The sequence below is a fragment of the Agelaius tricolor genome, unplaced genomic scaffold (genome assembly GCF_023055355.1).
Source record: "Agelaius tricolor isolate 1412-34295 unplaced genomic scaffold, bAgeTri1.0.p SCAF_64, whole genome shotgun sequence".
Taxonomy (NCBI): Eukaryota; Metazoa; Chordata; class Aves; order Passeriformes; family Icteridae; genus Agelaius; species Agelaius tricolor.
In genome coordinates this window covers 1,566,190-1,583,111 of record NW_027269324.1, presented here as the reverse complement: position 1 = coordinate 1,583,111, position 16,922 = coordinate 1,566,190, and the positions used below count along the sequence as shown (strand labels likewise).

The window sequence follows — 16,922 nt, the reverse complement described above, 5'->3', positions numbered from 1 at the left end:
CAAGTCTGGATGGCCTTGGCCTAGTGAGGCTCTCACCTGCCTTCCAAACACTGGAGCTCTGTGCTTTCCTTCCTATGGAAAAGAACTGCCCTTCTTGGCCCGGTGCCCATGGCCAGAATTGGGATTTCACGGCCAAAACTGCCTGTTGTGACAGACTGAAGGAGATTGTGGCTCAAAGGATTTTGTGTTTGGGGGAGAAAGGTCCAGCCTTACCCTGCCCTGGAACCCCAGCCCTGCCCTGCCCTGGAACCCCAATCCCCCAGAGCCTCTATCCCAGCCCAGCAGTGTCTGCCAGTCCCTGGCACAGCACAGGCAATGCTCCACAGCCACCTCTGCAGCCCCCAGCCCAGCTCCTGAGGGACCAAATGTGCCCAAGTCCCACCTGGGGGAAGGGCCCAGGGAGACCAAGGGGTATTTCAGGGGCTGACCACAAGGCAAGCACACATCTTGACCCTCCCTCCTCTTGGAATTTCCATCTGAACACCACTGGAATCCAGGAGTTGGTACTTGTGTGTGTGCTCCTCTGTATCTTTTCTGTCTTTCGCTCTCTCTGTGTCTTCTTCTATTTCTGTTGTCATGCAAATTTTGATTAACATTAAATTGAACAGGCTTAGAGTTGTGACATTGAATGGGGAAAATAAATGCTTTGAAAAGTGTTTTTTGTTGATTGAGTATAATTTTAAATCTTTTGCTAAAGTTTCTCTAATTTTCTAAAGTTGCCAGTAAAGGCGATTTTGTTGTTTTGAGCTCCTGGGAATCTCTTGTTGGTATTTCTCCAGTAGATCCAACTCACAGGGCACAAACAATTGTAATTCCTTTTAAATGTCTCCTTGAGAGAGTTGTTTGGGGGATGGGAGTCAGGGCCTGTGTGTCCTGCTTGGCCCAGCCCAGGCAGGGCTTTCCCAGCCACATTCCACACTCCATTGCCCAGCTGGAGCCGCTGGTGCCTCTGAGTTGTGCTGCCCCAGCCCCAGGGACGCTCTCCTTGTCTGCCCATTCCCCCACGGTCTCTGGGCAGGGCTGGCTTCAGTGGGGGCTGCTGACATCCTCAGAAACTTGCAGAGGCTGCTGCTGAATTTTCCTGCTGCAGAGGCTTGTTCAGCCTTCAGCTCTTCAGTGCAGGAATTCAGTGTCCCAGGGCTCATTAACATTTAGAACACCTTAACAAGCCAAGACTCTGGGAATAATTTGATTTAAGTGTTCAAATCTTTTATGGTTAATTCAACACATTTCAGAAGCCTATTCAATGTGAATACACTATATTTAAAAAGACAGCAAGTAAATATTTTTAGATTTTGTAATTCATTGGTTTTTTACTGGTAATTCATTGATGTGTCCAATCTCCAATTGACACTGAGTACAAGTATCTCCTCATGCAGTTTGAACAGATATGAAAATCCAGACCCTTCCTGGCTGACAATCCATCAGACTCTGTCCCTACCCCCACCCCACCATTTCCCCCATCCAAGCCCTGGCACTCAGAGCAGCCTTGTGCAAATCTGAGCTCCCTCCAGCCCAGGCTGCACCTGCAGCTTTCAGCTCCTTGGCTCCAACTCCCACCTGCTTTCCTTGGAGAAGGAGCTGCCCGAGACACAGAGGGATGTTCATTTCTTGTCAGCCAACAAAGGCAAGGGAAGGCACAGCTCCATCAAATGCAAAAGTCATTCTTCTCCTGGCTCTGCCCCTGATCCCCACAGCCGGTCCTGGTTCCTTCATCCTTCCTTTGCCAGGGACTCTCTGGGACAAGGGAGCTCTGCTCTGGCTATGGAGGGAGGTCCAAGTGCCACCACTGGAGTGGGAACCACAACTCATCAGGTTTGTGTCCTTTGGAGGTCAGGAATTGGTGAGACTCAGAGGCACAGAAAGTTTCTCTTCATGGCCAACAGACCATGGTTGAACAGGACACAATTTAATAACAATCTCACTCTTCCCTGAGCCATGTGCAACGTCCCAGCAGTGCCTGATGAGTGCACCATTCACAAGGGATTTCCATACTGAAAGGAATTTTAGACAAGAATGGTTCTGTGATAGATATAAAAACAATTAAGTTCTTGTATCAGGATGCTCATCCTGGAGTGGAGGCAAAACAGCTCCAACAATTCCTGATTTGCAAAGCTGTCAGTGGTGGATGGAGAAGGGAGGTCAGGCTGCTCTGGTGCTGAGGAAATGCTGAAACCAGCCTGACTCATTTCATCTCCTCTTGTCCTGGCTGATCTCCCCTCTTTCCCCTTCCACCCATTGGCTTTTGTCTCCCACCAGGCCCCCGGTGAAGAGCCTGGCTCTGTGTTTTCCATCCCCTCCTCGCTGGCACTGCCAGGCTGGGATGAGGAGCCCCTCAGCCTTCCCTGCTCTGGGCTGCACAAGCCCAGCTCCCTCAGCCTCTGCTCACAGCCCAAGGGCTCCAGCCCCACCTTGGAGGCCCTTCCCAGACCCTGCTCCAGCTGCCAGACATCTTTCCTGCCCTGGGCAACCCAACCCAGGCCACAGTGACCTGGATAATCCCCGTCCTTGATGTCCTGGTCACACAGCCCTGGCCCCTTGTCCCCATGTCAGGCTCTGGGGTGGATCCTGTGGAACATCCTTTGGTGGAGGCTGTGGCTCCAGGTGGGCCGGGGGGATCCCGGGGGACAGGGACCCCGCTGGGCATGGACAGCATTGGACTTGTTGGGAGAAACTGTGAGGGGGAGCTGGGGCCGAGTGACCAACCCAGTGACCTGACACAGCCCTGCTGGGATGTCACACAGCCCCTCTGGGATGTCACAGCCTGCTCTGTGAGCTCACAGCCCCTTCTCTAATGTAACACAGGCAGTCTCTGATGTCACAGCCAATTCTGTGATGTCTTAGTCTTCTCTGGGATGTTAGACCTCTGCCCTGTGATGTCACAGCTGGCTCTGTGATGTCACAGAGGCAGTCTATGATGTCACAGCTGCTCAATGACCTCACATGACCCACTCTGTGATGTCATATCCCACTCTGTGACCTCATGTTACCAGATGATCAATTGTCTCCAGCAGGTGAGCTGACACCTGGAGCTTGTTCTCCACATCCCCAGGTCTATGGAAACCACACAAGGCCCATTGTGTGAGAAGGGGAACTGGAAGTTCAGCAGCCTCAGGGTCCTGCCAGCTCAGCCAGGCCCACTGGAACATTGGGGTCCACGACCACCAGGGACCACCAGAGAGACCCCCAGGACAGAAGAACACATGGGTACAAGGGAGGGGAAATCTGTTAATGATTTTGGGGAAATGATTATCATATGTATGTTTAGTCCAGGACAATCAATGAATATGTGAGCAAAATACAGAATATAAACAGAAACTTTCCTGTACTCAGCATGCAGGGCTTTGGGAGGAGCTCTCCCCCGTGCATCCAGCTGAATAAAGAATGCTGCTTCTTAATGCTACACTGGGGTTAAGGAGTTTTCTGTTTCACGGAATTTTTGGTAACACTCCCACTGCCAAGGAAAGCTCTGTCTTCTGCTGTTCACAAACAGAGAAGGGTTGGGGGCAGATGTGGGGCTCAGAGGCTGCCTGGGGCACAGTGACCATAAAACAATCAAGTTTTCCATGTTCTGTGAAAGAAGGAAGGGCAGCAACAAAACTTCTGCACTGGAATTCGGAAAGGCAGACTTTGGCCTGTTTAGGATGCTGATTTGGGGAATAGAAAATCAGGTACTGAATTATTTTAAGGGAAACACCCCTTAAAAACAAAGGGGTCCAGGAAGGACACACATTTCAAGAAGGTAATTTAAGGGGGAAGGAGCAGCCTGTCCCAGTGTGGCAAAAGATGAGCTAGTGAGGAAAATGGCTGGCCTGGCAGGGCATGGAGCTTTTGTGGGAAAAGGGGAAAATGGACTGACAACTCGGGAAGTGTTTAAGGATGTCATTCGGTTATGCAGAAAGAAAAGTTGAGAGTTGAAAACTCAAGCAGAACTTAACCTATCAGCTTCTGTAAAAAAATAAAAATGTTTTTATATAAAATTTAATAGGAAAAGGGGAGAAGGAGACCCTCTACTCTTCATTGGATGCAGTGGGGAATATAGTAACTAAAAATAAGGAAAAGGCTGAGCTACTTAACACCTTGTTTGTCTCAATTTTCAATATTAGGACAGGTTGTCCTCAGGACAAATGTTCTCCTGAGCTGGTAGATGGGCACAGGGAGCAGAACAGCCCCCTGGAATCCAGGAGGAAGCAGCTGCTGACCTGCTGAGCCACTCAGATGCTCACAGGTGTATGGGATCAGATGGGATCCATCCCAGGGGGATGAGGGCGCTGTGGATGAGCTCCCCAGGCTGCTCTCCATCATTTACCATCAGTCCTGGCTCAGCAGGGAGGGCCCAGAGCACTGGAGGTGCCAGTGTGAGCCCATCCCCAGGAAGGGCTGGAAGGAGGAGCTGGGGAACTCCAGGCCTGTCAGCCTGACCTGGGTGCCCGGCAAGGTTATGGAACAGATCACCTTGAGTGCCATCACAGGGCACCCACAGGATGACCCAGGGATCAGAGCCAGCCAGCGTGGATTTAGGGGTGGCAGGTCCTGCCTGACCAACCTGGTCTCCTTTTATGCCCAGGTGACCCACCTGTGGATGTGGAAAAGGCTGTGGATGTTGTTTGCCTGGACTTCAGAAGAACCTTTGACACTGCAAGCCACAGAATTCCCTGGAAAAGCTGCAGCCCACGGCTTGGATATGTTCACCCTTCCCGGGGTAAAGAGCTCACTGGAGGTTGGGACCAGAAAGTGATAAGGATGGTGCTGCATCCAGTGTGTGTCCAGTCTCCAGTGCTGTCTCCCAAGGGTCTGTGTTGGGCCCAGTCGTGTTTATGATCTTCAGTGACAATGTGGGTGAGGGGATTGAGTCCACCATTAACCAGTTTGCAGATGACACCAAGCTGGCTGTGAGTGTGGATCTGCTGGAGGGTAGGAGGGCTCTGCACAAGGCCCTGGACAGGCTGCATCCAGGGCCAAAATACAACAAGGTGAGGTTTAACAAGTCCCAGTGCCGGGTCCTGGACTTTGGCTACAGCAACCCCTGCAGCACTACAGGCTGGGGACAGAGTGGCTGGAGAGCAGCCAGGCAGAAAGGGACCTGCAGGGACTGATGGACAGCAGGCTGGACATGAGGCAGCAGTGTGCCCAGGTGGCCAAGAAGGCCAATGGCTCCTGGCCTGGATCAGGAATGGTGTGGCCAGCAGGACCAGGGCTGCTGTGCCAGCATTGATCTGCCCCCAGCTCTGCACACAGACATTGCTGCTGCAGCTCCAGAGAAGGCAACACAAGGGCATCTCTGCAGAAAACTTTTCTGGAACATCCTTTAGTCCCTTAATAGTCACCAAGAGCGCAGCCCCTCATTGACACAGTCTGTGGCCACAGGGAAGGTGGAGAGAAACAAAATGAGAAATGGCACAAACAATGACATGTTTTTGTGGACAATATGAAAAAAGTAAAACAAGGGAAAAGACCTCCAAAATGAAACTAACAAGAAGTATCAAAATTGAATTTTATTACAAGTGATTTGCAGAAATTGGCCAGCACTTTAATGTTTCTGAAACCATCCAGTCATCAATGTCCACACTGCAGCCTTGAGCTCCTGGTTCCTCAGGCTGTAGATGAGGGGGTTCAGGGCTGGAGGCACCACCGAGTACAGAACTGACAGGGCCAGATCCAGGGATGGGGAGGACATTGAAGCGGGCTTCAGGTAGGAAAACAGACCAGTGCTGAGGAACAGGGAGACCACAGCCAGGTGAGGGAGGCAGGTGGAAAAGGCTTTGTGCTGTCCCTGCTCAGAGGGGATCCTCAGCACAGCCCTGAAGATCTGCAGATAGGAAAAAACAATGAACACAAAACAGCCAAATATGAAACAGGCACTTACAGCAAGAAGCCCAAGTTCCCTGAGGTAGGATTTGGAGCAGGAGAGCTTGAGAATCTGGGGCACCTCACAGAAGAACTGGCCCAGAGCATTGCCATGGCACAGGGGCAGGGAAAATGTATTGGCTGTGTGCATGAGAGCATTGAGAAAGGCACTGGCCCAGGCAGCTGCTGCCATGTGGGCACAAGCTCTGCTGCCCAGGAGGGTCCCGTAGTGCAGGGGTTTGCAGATGGACACGTAGCGGTCGTAGCACATCACAGTCAGGAGGAAATACTCTGCTGACAGGAAGAAGAAAACCAGAAAGAGCTGAGCAGCACATCCAGTGTAGGAGATGTTGCTGGTGTCCCAGAGGGAATTGTGCATGGCTTTGGGGACAGTGGTGCAGATGGAGCCCAGGTCAGCGAGGGCCAGGTTGAGCAGGAAGAAGAACATGGGCGTGTGCAGGTGGTGGCCGCAGGCTACGGCGCTGATGATGCGGCCGTTGCCCAGGAGGGCAGCCAGGGAGATGCCCAGCAAGAGGCAGAAGTGCAGGAGCTGCAGCTGCCGCGTGTCTGCCAATGCCAGCAGGAGGAAGTGCCTGATGCAGCTGCTGTTGGACATTTGCTGGGGCTGCACATGGGCACCTGTTCATGGAGAAAAGGACAGTGAAGTGTTGGAGCAGATACCTTTAACCGAAATCAAAGCCTTTTCCCATATACCCTCCTCTGTAACACACAGACATGGTGCTTAGTATTTTCAAGATCTGGGGTTTTCTTTTTAAGCTCCCCCCATGTCTCTCCTGATATGCTTGGATATCAGAAACGCTCAGCAATTCTGCTGCATTTTTGGAAAACAGAGCAAGTTCTATGAGGCGAAGTGATGAGTGGAGAGTGAGGGGAGATGGTCTGACATTCTGACCTGTTCAGAATTTCTCTGGGTTTTAACCTTGCTCAGGTGGAGGGTGATCACCTTCCCATGCTCCCCCTTTAAAATGTCACCAGGCACTGCTGAGAGCAGATGGATCCAGCACAGCCCAGCTCCACATTTGCAGCCAAGGACTCACATTGCTCATTTCAACCCAGCAGCATTTTCAGTGTCACAACACCTCTGCCTTTGCCCATCAATCTCATAACTCAGAGATGCTCTAGGACAGGTTTGCACCCTGGATTGAAGCTCCCAGCTTGGACTGAAATCTCAGGGACACTTCCAAGTGTCCTTCTGATGGCATTGGCTGAAGGGAGATGCAGCTCCTTCCCTGGCTGCACTGACAGCATTGCCCAGAGCCGGGCACTGGGGACAGCGTCACCCTGAGCCAGCTGTGCCCCCTCCAGAGCCCCCAGGGCCGGGCAGCTGCTCCCAGCCCTGTGCTCTGCAGAGGGAACTGGGCCCGGGGCTGCAGAGCTGCCCCACGGCTCTGCTGCAGCTCTGCCTGCACAGGAGGGGCTGCACGCCTTGGAGCCTGAGGGCAGAGGCTTGGCTGGGGCACAGGAGGGAGGGGGCTTGTTCAGAGGGAGGGGCTGCACTGGAGGGGATCCTGTGGGCATCTCTAAACTGTCCCTGCCACAGCATTGCTGGGCTTTGTTTTCTCTCATTGCCTGATCTTCTCTCTGCTTCCTGCAGATTTTCCTCCTGCAGGTGTTTCCCTGAGCCTGATCTCTCCCTGCCAGCACTCACAGAGCCCAAATCTCTGCACTCTCCTTGGCCCTACAGAACCCTGCCTGTTTGCAGGGCACTGGCTGGGGACAGGTTCTGTTTGCAGCTTGGAGAAAGGACAGCTCAGACTGAGCCTGATGGCTCCAGCAAAGGTGATGCTGCTGCTGTCCATGGGCAGAGTGGCTGAAAGCACATTAGGGATCTCTTGTGAACCTATTGATCACTAAAAGCAACAGTTTGGATGTCTCAAGCACTTGTCAAAATTCATAAATAGATATTCATATAATTCTTTTATATTTATCCCCTCTCCCTTCCATTCTCTAAAAATACAAAACGGAACACAAAAGTTTTTGGAAATTTCCCATTTTTCAATAAAATCCCTGCCTTGGAAATATTATATGTCTGATCAGAAGCCCTCAGTATGTCAGAGCTTCATTTCACCTCCCCTGCACCAGAAATACCCAGAGTTGTACTCACAGGCTCTGCAGGCATTGGGATGTTCCAGCTTGAGGAGATGGCTCCAGGAGCTGCAGCTGCATTGTCCTGCAGCCAGAGGTTCCTGTGCCAAGGGCTGGCAGTGATTGTGCCCCAGGCACTTCTCAGCCCCTTCCCAGCCCTGCCTGATTGAAGCTCTCTGTGCCTCTGTGCTGTGCCCGGGCTGGCTGCAGGCAGTGCCCCAGCCCTGCTGGGCTGGCACAAGAGCTGCTCATCAAGAGAAATGTGCTTTTGAAGCTCTTCTTGGTGACCAGGAGCTGCCTCTGTGCCAGGAGCCCAGCCCAGCTCAGCAGCACAGACACAGCACAAGGACTTTAATCAGCCTCTGGGCCTTTGTGCTCAGGCCCTGGACATCAGTCCCTGAGAGGGAGCTGAAGAAACCTCTCCAGAACTCCAAGGCAGAATCCAACTCCAAAGTTTCTTGCACTTTTAATGGGTCCCACTGAGCAAGTGTCCCCAGGCCCCAGGCAGAGCAGAGAACTGCAGGCAGTGATGACAGATGGGGACAAAGAGAAGCCAAGTCTTGGTGCCCTGGGCCACAGCAGGGTCTGTGCCACCAAGGGCTGGGAGGAGACACCTTGTCCTGAGGCCCTGGGGCCTCCTGGCCCAGCCCCAGCCAGGCTGGGCACTGTCAGCCCCTTGTGCTGCCCTCAGCATCCCCCCCTAGCCCACATCCCAGTGGCCTCAAGGATCTGCTGCAAGGAGTCCCTGGGGAGCCTTGCTCAGCAATGGCCCTGGGGGCTCCTGAATGCTCCCTGCAGGATCTGCAGGTTTTTCAAAGGACTTTGGGTTTGGCTTTTGCCTTGGAGTCTCTGAGAGCTTTGTGCAATCATGGCCTCCAATTACCTGCTGTAATTAGTCCCTGGAGAGGCTTTGTCAGTAACACCACTCAGTGGGGCTCATTAATGCTTCAAGGTACTTCAGTTCTTTTAAGGTACTTGGTGTTTCCCTTTTGATCCAGACTCTGGGAGAGCTTTGTGCAATCATGGCCCCAATTATCTGCGTTAATGAGTCCCTGGAGAGCTTTATACTGACACTCAGTGGGGCTCATTCATGCTCTGAGACACTCAAGGTGTTGAAGGTACTTTGCATTTTCCTTTCCACACTGAGTGTCTGAGAGGTTTTTGTGCCATCCTGGCCACCAATTCTCTCCTCCAAGGAGTCCATGAGGAGCCTGTGTTGGACAGGGACCTCAGTGGGAGCCATGAATGCCTGGAGACACTTTGGGTGTTTCCTCTGACTCTGACTCCAGGCAAGGTTTGTGCAATCTCCTCCCAGGCCCCGAGGTTCCAGGGCTCAGCTCCAAATGCACAGTGAGGCTCATGAGGATCAAGCAAGTCCTGATAAACCATGGCTCTGCCTTGATTTCCCTCTGCTCCTGTGCAGTTCATTAGGAGGGTTTCCTTTGAAAGTTATGGAGAAATAGCTCAAAGAGCTTCTAGAAAATATGTATTCCTATTTTAAAGGGTGTCTTTTATTGCTTTTCTTATTACACAAGATGTGACTGCAGCATTCAGTGACTGATATTGATGCAGGGACTGTCCTAAGGAGGTCTGGCCTGCTCAGAGAAGCTGTGCCTTGAGCTCTGAGCCAGTGTGGACAACCTTGCTCCACATTCCCCAAGCCCATGGTGTCTCTCCTCACTCACCTGGGAGCTGCTTTGCTTGGAGAAGTGCCTGCACTCAGGCAAAGAGGGATTTTCCTTCTTTGAGTTTTGAAGCCATCTAAAACTCCTGAGTTTCCCCATTGCAAACAGACATCCTCCTCAAGTGTGTGCCAAGCCCAGGGTGCCACCAAGAGCACTCCAGACCTGCCCTGGGCCAGCTGTGAGGGTGGATCATCATCCCAACAGGCAGTGGGCCATTGCAAGGGACTGTTGCCATGGACACTGCAGGGACCCCAGTGCTGGGTTTGGGTGCCATGGCAACCCCCATCAGTTCAGGTTTCCTTGGAAAGCAGCCCAAGGAGCCATTTCTGCAGCCAGGTTCCATGGCCCCTTGCCTGCAGAGCTGCTGCTGCCCTGGGCTGCCATGGCAACCCTGAGGACAAAGCGGTGCCAGGGCTGTTCCAGGTACAATTGCAGTGACACTGGTTGGTGCCACCAGGTGCTATGGCAATGGCCACAGGGACCCGTTCCTTGGTTTGGTGCCATGGCAAGCAATGCCCGGAGCTGTTGTGATGGTTGGTGGCCATGGAAAGCTGGCCTGGGCCCCTTGCTCAGGGCTGGTGTCAGTGCCCAGAGCCAGAGGGGATCCCTTGCTGGGGGCTGTGCCATGGCCACCTGCCCTGTGCCGCGCTGGCCGCTCGGGCACCAGGAACCAGCAGCCAAGGGCACTGCCAGGGCCAAAGGCCAGGTCAGCCAGACAGAAAGGGGCAGCGCTGGGCACTGTTTCCATGGCAACTGGCACTGGGGGGGCACCTGGGTCACCTGTCCTGGCAGTTGCCATGGAAAGCCCTGGCAGGCACTGAGGGCACAGCCCCTGGCACTGAGACACTGCTGGGCCGGGTGCTGAGCACAGCGCTGAGCACGCAGAGATGGTTTTGTTCTTGCTGAGCTGCAGCACAGCCAAGGCCTGTCCTGCCCCTCGTCCAGCCACGCTGGGGAGGGGCTGGGGCTGCGGGGGAGCTTGGCAGGGGACACAGCCAGGACAGGTGACCCCAACTGACCCCGGGCACACCCCAGACCAGAGCACATCATGCTCAGGGTATGAAGGGGGGGAACAAGGAGGAAGGGGGGAATTTTGGAGGGAGGGTTTTTGCCTTCCCAGGTAACACTTAGGCAAGAGGGGGCCCTGTTTCACCAGTGGGCAGGGTCACTACCAAAGACACAGACACAAACTGAAGGAATTGTGGCATTTATATCATGCACAGCTGCAAAGAATTACAAAAGGATAAGCTCAGCAAAGCACATCATCATTAGCAAAAAATTACAAAAGAAGCTCAGCAATCCTTCAGAACTCATCATTACATTTTGATGACTAACCCCTTGGTCAAACACTAGAGGTGTTTGTGGCAGACAAAGATTCTGGCTGACTATCAAGGTACACCTTACAGACATCAGTAGTACTTTAGTGACACCGTTCTTCATCCATTTTTCTCAATCTCATTGGAGTTAGGAACAAGAATTCTGTTGTCCATGGAGCTGGCACCTTTTTAATTCCAGAATAATGTCCCCAGGCCCTTTGCTGTTCAGCTTTACCATGCTGTCTGTGGCTAACAAGGCCTGGGGGGGCCCTTTCCCCTCGGGCTGGAAGGGGCCGGGTCCCAGTCCCTGAGGGGCACCCGGGCTCCTGGATGCAATTCCTGTGCAAGTCCCTCAGTGTCACAGCAGCCTTCCCATGGAGCCCCGTGGATCAGAGCATTTCCCAAAGGGGCCCTTGGGGCAAACAGGGAGATTTGGTGTGGCAGCATGTGTAAAACAATATCCTGTCAGATCTACTTGTTCTCACACACAATCCTTGGCTGCAGGGACACATTCCCATTGTTCCTGCCCAGGTTTCAGGACTCAGAGTTGTCTTTCCCAGGAGCTGCTCCTTCAGCTGCCTCGGGAGGGCCATTTGGCCTCCGGACACGGACCCACACTCTGGCTCCATTATTAGGACGGCTGCATCCAAACCCTTTATCTCCACAAACGGTGGTGATTGGAGCTGGAGCTCCTTTTTTCACAATCGTTCCTAAAATTGCAATATCAATAATTGTGCTACCCTGTCATGGGGTTGAATAATCCAATCTTGTTCACTATTGTTTAACAGAATTACTGTAATTTCTCCTGGATATTCTGCATCAATTCCTCCTGCCATGACATGAACACTTTGCAAGGCCAAGCTCCAAGGGAGCAGTTACCAAAGCAAAGTGTCCTGGAGGAATCTGAATTCCTGTTTCAGTACTGATAGCTCTCATTTGCTTTGAATTGCTCCTCATTAATTCCAATGCATGAAGGCCCAGCCCTGCAGCCTCTGGGCTGGCCCTGCCAGGGGCCATCACAGCCAGAACAATTTCCCAGGCAGTCCAAGTCTCACTGCCCATGGTTGGATTTGCAAACTGGGGGCAGCCGTGCACAGCCAGGGGGTTTCCATTTCCCCCGTGGGCCATTGTTAAGGGCATGGAGCACATCTGGGAGATGGGTTCTCCATGGGCAAAGGTTCCCATCTCCTCATTTTTTCAACTGCTCTTTTAACAACCCCTTCACCCTTTCAACCAATCTTGCAGCTTGTGCATAGCCTGGTACATGAAAAACCCTGCAGGCTTAATCACTGTATTTTGCACAGGAACAGACAAAGCACTCTGCATCACAGTATCAGCACACCCTGTAAAAACAGCCAATTTCCTCCCTTCCTCTTTTTTTCACTGTATACAATCTCACAAAATTGACCACTGACAGTAGGGTCCTGGCCAATCCTGTTCTGTAGGGTATTTAGTGTTACATCCCTGAGCAGCCAAAGCTACCAAATTAGTATTGTCAGCACTATTTCACATTATTATAATTTTATATGTACATATTGATATAGAAATATAGATATAGATATGTAGATATAGACATATATATATATAAAGCTATAAATATAAACAGGAAGGTCTTATTATACTATAAATACATATACAGTTATTTATTATATTGATATTTCACTGGCACAAATGCAGCTGAGCTCAAGATTGAAACCTTCTTCTGTTGCTCCACGTGGGAACATTCCAACAATAATTGTTCCTTCTGAAGGTGCTGTTTCCAATGTACTCTTAACAAATTCATCTTTGTCTGCCCAAACCCACAAGTTCTTTTCCTTTCCCATGTGCAATTTTTGGATGCATTTGAAGACATCCAGGGCTGCAGCCTCTTTTACCCAACTGCCCCACTGCTCCCACGGGGCTCCCACCTCAGCCCACTCCAGAGCCAGGGAACTCCAGGGAAGGGCTTCCCATCTGGGAATTTCTGATGGCACTGATTCCTCACATTTACATTTAAAAAGTGACATTTTCTTGGGATCTGGCCAGACTGGGCCAGTTTGGTTTTGCCAGTGGGCAAAGTCAGCACCAAAGACACAGACTCCAACTGAAGGAATCAGTGTCATTTCCTGCAGCTCAAAGCAGCAAAGAATCTCAAAAGGAGCGGCTCAGCAATGCACCCAACCATCCCCACCAAAGATTGCCTGCAGTGATTGAGAAAGATCCAGCCCCAGTTACCCTCAGCCTTTACCATCGCCCAAACCCACACAGCAGCTGGGGAAGCTGTCACAGCCAAGGGCTGCAGAGCCACTCCTGGGCACTGGCAATTCCTGCAGGTGCCTCCAGCCACAGGTGAGGCTCCAACCCTGCTGGGAGAGGGCCCAGCTCTGACAGTGCTGAATGGACAAACTGACAGCACTGCTAGTGTGGCAACATCTGCTTTCATCCTCCTCTTGGGTCCCTCCCAAAGCCTGGCCAGGGCCCCAGGAGGAACCAAGGGAGGTGACTTTGACCATTCAGCCCCACACAAGGCCAGATGTCAGATTTCATGGCCTTGTCCGGCTTCTAAATACACAAAGGTCTATACATGTTTCACTAATGAGTGGCTACATCTGTCACAGTGCTAATGACCATGCATATCTCATCAGGGAGCAGATACAAAGATAACCTTTGGTTGGAAGGTTCATCCAGAGGCCACCTTTGGCTCAGGGCCTGCTCTTCAGGCCTCACTCAGGGCTGGTGTCCAGGCCTTGGCACTTCAGGGACGTGCTTTAGTGCTGGGCTTGGCACTGCTGGGTGAGCGGCTGCACTGGGTGAGCTCAGAGGGCTTTTCCGAGAGAAAGGATTCTGTGATTCCATGATTCTATCCACTGCATTCAGCTGGGGCTATTTTAGCAGCATTACTTTGCACAGAAAGTCTCCTCTTGCCCAGCTCCTGTGGCCTGAGGCTTCAGCTCCTTCAGCTCCTGGTGCTGAGCTGCTCATGCTGAACGAGACGACTCGGAGAGAAGAACACAGTCCATGCAATTCCTTCTGGGACACGGAGAGGGGAGGCTGTGCAAACAGGAGCATTGTTTGCTGTGGCCTCCTCTCTGCCCTTCACGCCTTTCAGCGCTTGGAACCAGCCAAGAGCTTTCTCCAAGAGTGCAATGGAGCAGCTGTTCCTGCTCCTGGCTCTGGCTCTCTCCAGTCTCTGCCCTTGCCTGCTTCTGTCCCTCGTGCTGTGCCCTCTGTTCCCCCAGGGCTGGCTGGCTGCTGCCCAGGACTGTGGCACTGGCCCAGATCCAGTGCTCCAGAGCCTCCTTTCTGTGCCCTTGGAGCTGCCTGGGCACAGCAGCCTTTTCCATCTGCAAGCTCCCCATGGACAGGGAGTGCCCAGCTCCGTTCCCTGCACAGCCTCCAGGAGCCCAGGGCTGCCATCTCAAGTCCCTGCTGGCTCTGGGGGCTCCCAGGTGCCTCAGGCTGCTGTGACACCGCTGCACACAGGAGGGAACAGGGGCAGGGGCTGTGCTGAAAGTCAGCTCCATCTGCTGCTGCTGCTGCTGCTGCTGCTGCTGTGGGGTCATTTGTGCAGCCCTGGCCCAGAGTCAGGGATCAGATCCTGCCAGTCTCTTCCAGCCCTGGCTGCTCAGAGTTTGGGCCTTGGAGCCTCAGGTGGGCAAAGGCAGCTGCTGCTGGGCCCTCTGTGTGCCCGTGTTCAGCAGTGCTGCTCCATCAGTCTGTGCCCAGCAACGGGGAAAAGCCTCAGCCCTGCAGGGCCAGGGGCTGCTGGGCTCTGCCTGAGCAGCTCAGCCAGCAGGAAGGGAGCTGCTCCACATGGGAACCAGGAGCAAAGGACATTCTTTTTATAGGACATGTTTTCTATTTAAAGGAAAAAAAAAGGAAAAGGGAAAAAAATAGGTAAATTGTAAAAGATAAGAATAAAATCCAAGTGTTAGTGAAAAAACATAAAATAATGTTAGTGAAAAAAACAAAACATAAATGCAAAGTTACATTCTTTGCATTAAGAGGTAAATGATCTTTTGAAAAAGAACTCAGTTATTTACATTGTAAATGTACTGATGGCATGGATCCATCTTACTGACCTCAGCAGCCTTTTAAAAGGTTTTGGGCTTTGTTTCCAACATTGGTATTTGAAATTGTGGTCGAAGCAAGAGGAAATTGCTTTGTGCCCTTCCAGCTCCAAGCAGGACTGGGAATGGAAACACTGTCAAAGCCCAAATCCTTTAGAAGATGCCCTTCCTTCTCAGCCTGTGAATGAGCTGCACATTCCCTTTGAAACTGTCAGGGATTTCTTAGAGACACAAAGTCCCACTTAGGGCTTTTTGCTCTGGTTTGGCAGTGCAGAAGGGCAATTCTCCATCCATCACCTCCAGACTGCACTGCCTCAGGAGCACGGCCCACTCGCCAGCTTTGGCCCATTCGTGGCACTTCTAGAGGAGGAAGAAAGTGCAACTGCACAATTCCAGCCAATCAAGAAGGAAGAATGGGACAGACAAAACAGCCTGTACAGATCCAGGCGTTCAGCTGGGACTGTGGAGAGTTTGGGTCCTTGCCAATTGGATGTGTGTCCCCAGCTGCAATCTCTGGGCCTGCAGCAGAGTCTCACTCAGCTGCCAAAGCAGAAAGCTCAGGCGCTGTGCTCGCAACGGGCTCGTCTGATGAAGAGCGTTCAGAGCAATGTGAGGGCAGAGCCAGCCCAGCTGGGCCCAGGGCTGAGCCCAGCAGAGCCCTGGCAGAGCCCAGAGCAGCCTCAGCAGCCGCAGAGCCCGGCTGCAAGGAGAGAAAGCAGAAACCGCCCGTCAGCTGAGGGCTCCTGTGCCCTTGTGCCAAGGCCTGCGGTGCCCAGGCCATGCTGGCTGTGCCCAGAGCTGAGCCCAGAGCTGCCCATCCCTGCTGCCTTTGGCAGCAGAGCAGGAGGGCAGGACATGTGCCCAGCCTGCAGCCAGCCACGGCACATCCAGCCCTCAGCAGCTGCCCAGAGCCAAAAAGCAGCTGGGCAGCGACTGAAGAATTCATTGCATCTGCCCCAGCAAAGGGGGAACCTTTGGTGCCCGGCCAGGCCGTGCCAGGCCCAGATCTGGGAGCATCCCCTTGCCTGTGGACTCACCTGCAAATTGGGCCTGGAGCCTGGCTTTGAAGAAGGTGCCAGAATCCAAGTCCATCATCTTCAGCTGGCCAGGCCGAGGAAGAGATTGTCATCCTTGAGCTTGTCCTTGGTGTCTCCAGCAGCAGCCCCACCTGGTACAGCTTCTCCAGGGGCTCCTTCTCCTTCCCTGGGGCCAGACCAGGCTGTCAGGGCTCTGCCCAGGGCCCCAGCCATCCATGAACCAGACAAACAAAACCAGGGGTATGGTGGCCACCAGTGCTTGCCACCCCAGGTCTCCAGCTCAGCTCCAGCCCAAGAGCTGCGTGTTCCCTTCTGCTGACCCCTGCTCAGAGCTACAGGCAGCACAAAACCAGCCTGGTTTGCTTTGCCACTGATTGCCAAGAGATGTGTGGAGCTGGTACCTGCCAGGCCCTGGATCTGACTGTGCACGTGGATCTCTCTCATCTTCTAGGGCAGAGGAACACCCTGCACCCAAGGATGGCAGAAAAGCTCTTCTAAGGATGGCCTGTCCGAGGGTTGCATGGACAAACACCTCTTAATGATATCCTGGCACTCTGGGGAGAGAAACCAGAAATCACCAGTCAGCTGGAGAAGTTGCCCCCCTGTTCCCATGCCCAGGCCATGCTGGGTGTGCCCAGAGCTGGGCCTAAACTTCCCCATGGATGCTCTGTTTGGAGGAGAGCAGGAGAGCAGGACCTGTGCCACCTCCTCAGCAGCTGCCAGAGCGGGATGCCCACGAGCCCACTGCTGTCTCCCAGCACTGGGATTCCCCCCGTGCCCAGAGATGAGGATCCACCTTGAGAGAGCCATCGTGGGAACAAGATCCGCCCCCGGATGATCTCCTGGCCCCTCCTGAACGGGTGCTTCCCCATGACCAGGTGG

At 52.9% G+C, this 16,922-nt stretch overlaps 1 protein-coding gene and 1 pseudogene across 1 annotated transcript; one reads left to right on the top strand and one right to left on the bottom strand.

The window, feature by feature from the left end:
• LOC139605320 (zinc finger protein 850-like) overlaps positions 1-16,922 on the top strand; it is a 364,871-nt pseudogene that overhangs the window by 73,046 nt on the left and 274,903 nt on the right.
• Positions 5,531-6,463, bottom strand: LOC139605314 (olfactory receptor 14A16-like). The gene has a single exon (XM_071456676.1). It carries the CDS (start codon positions 6,461-6,463, stop codon positions 5,531-5,533), a length of 933 nt encoding a protein of 310 aa, XP_071312777.1.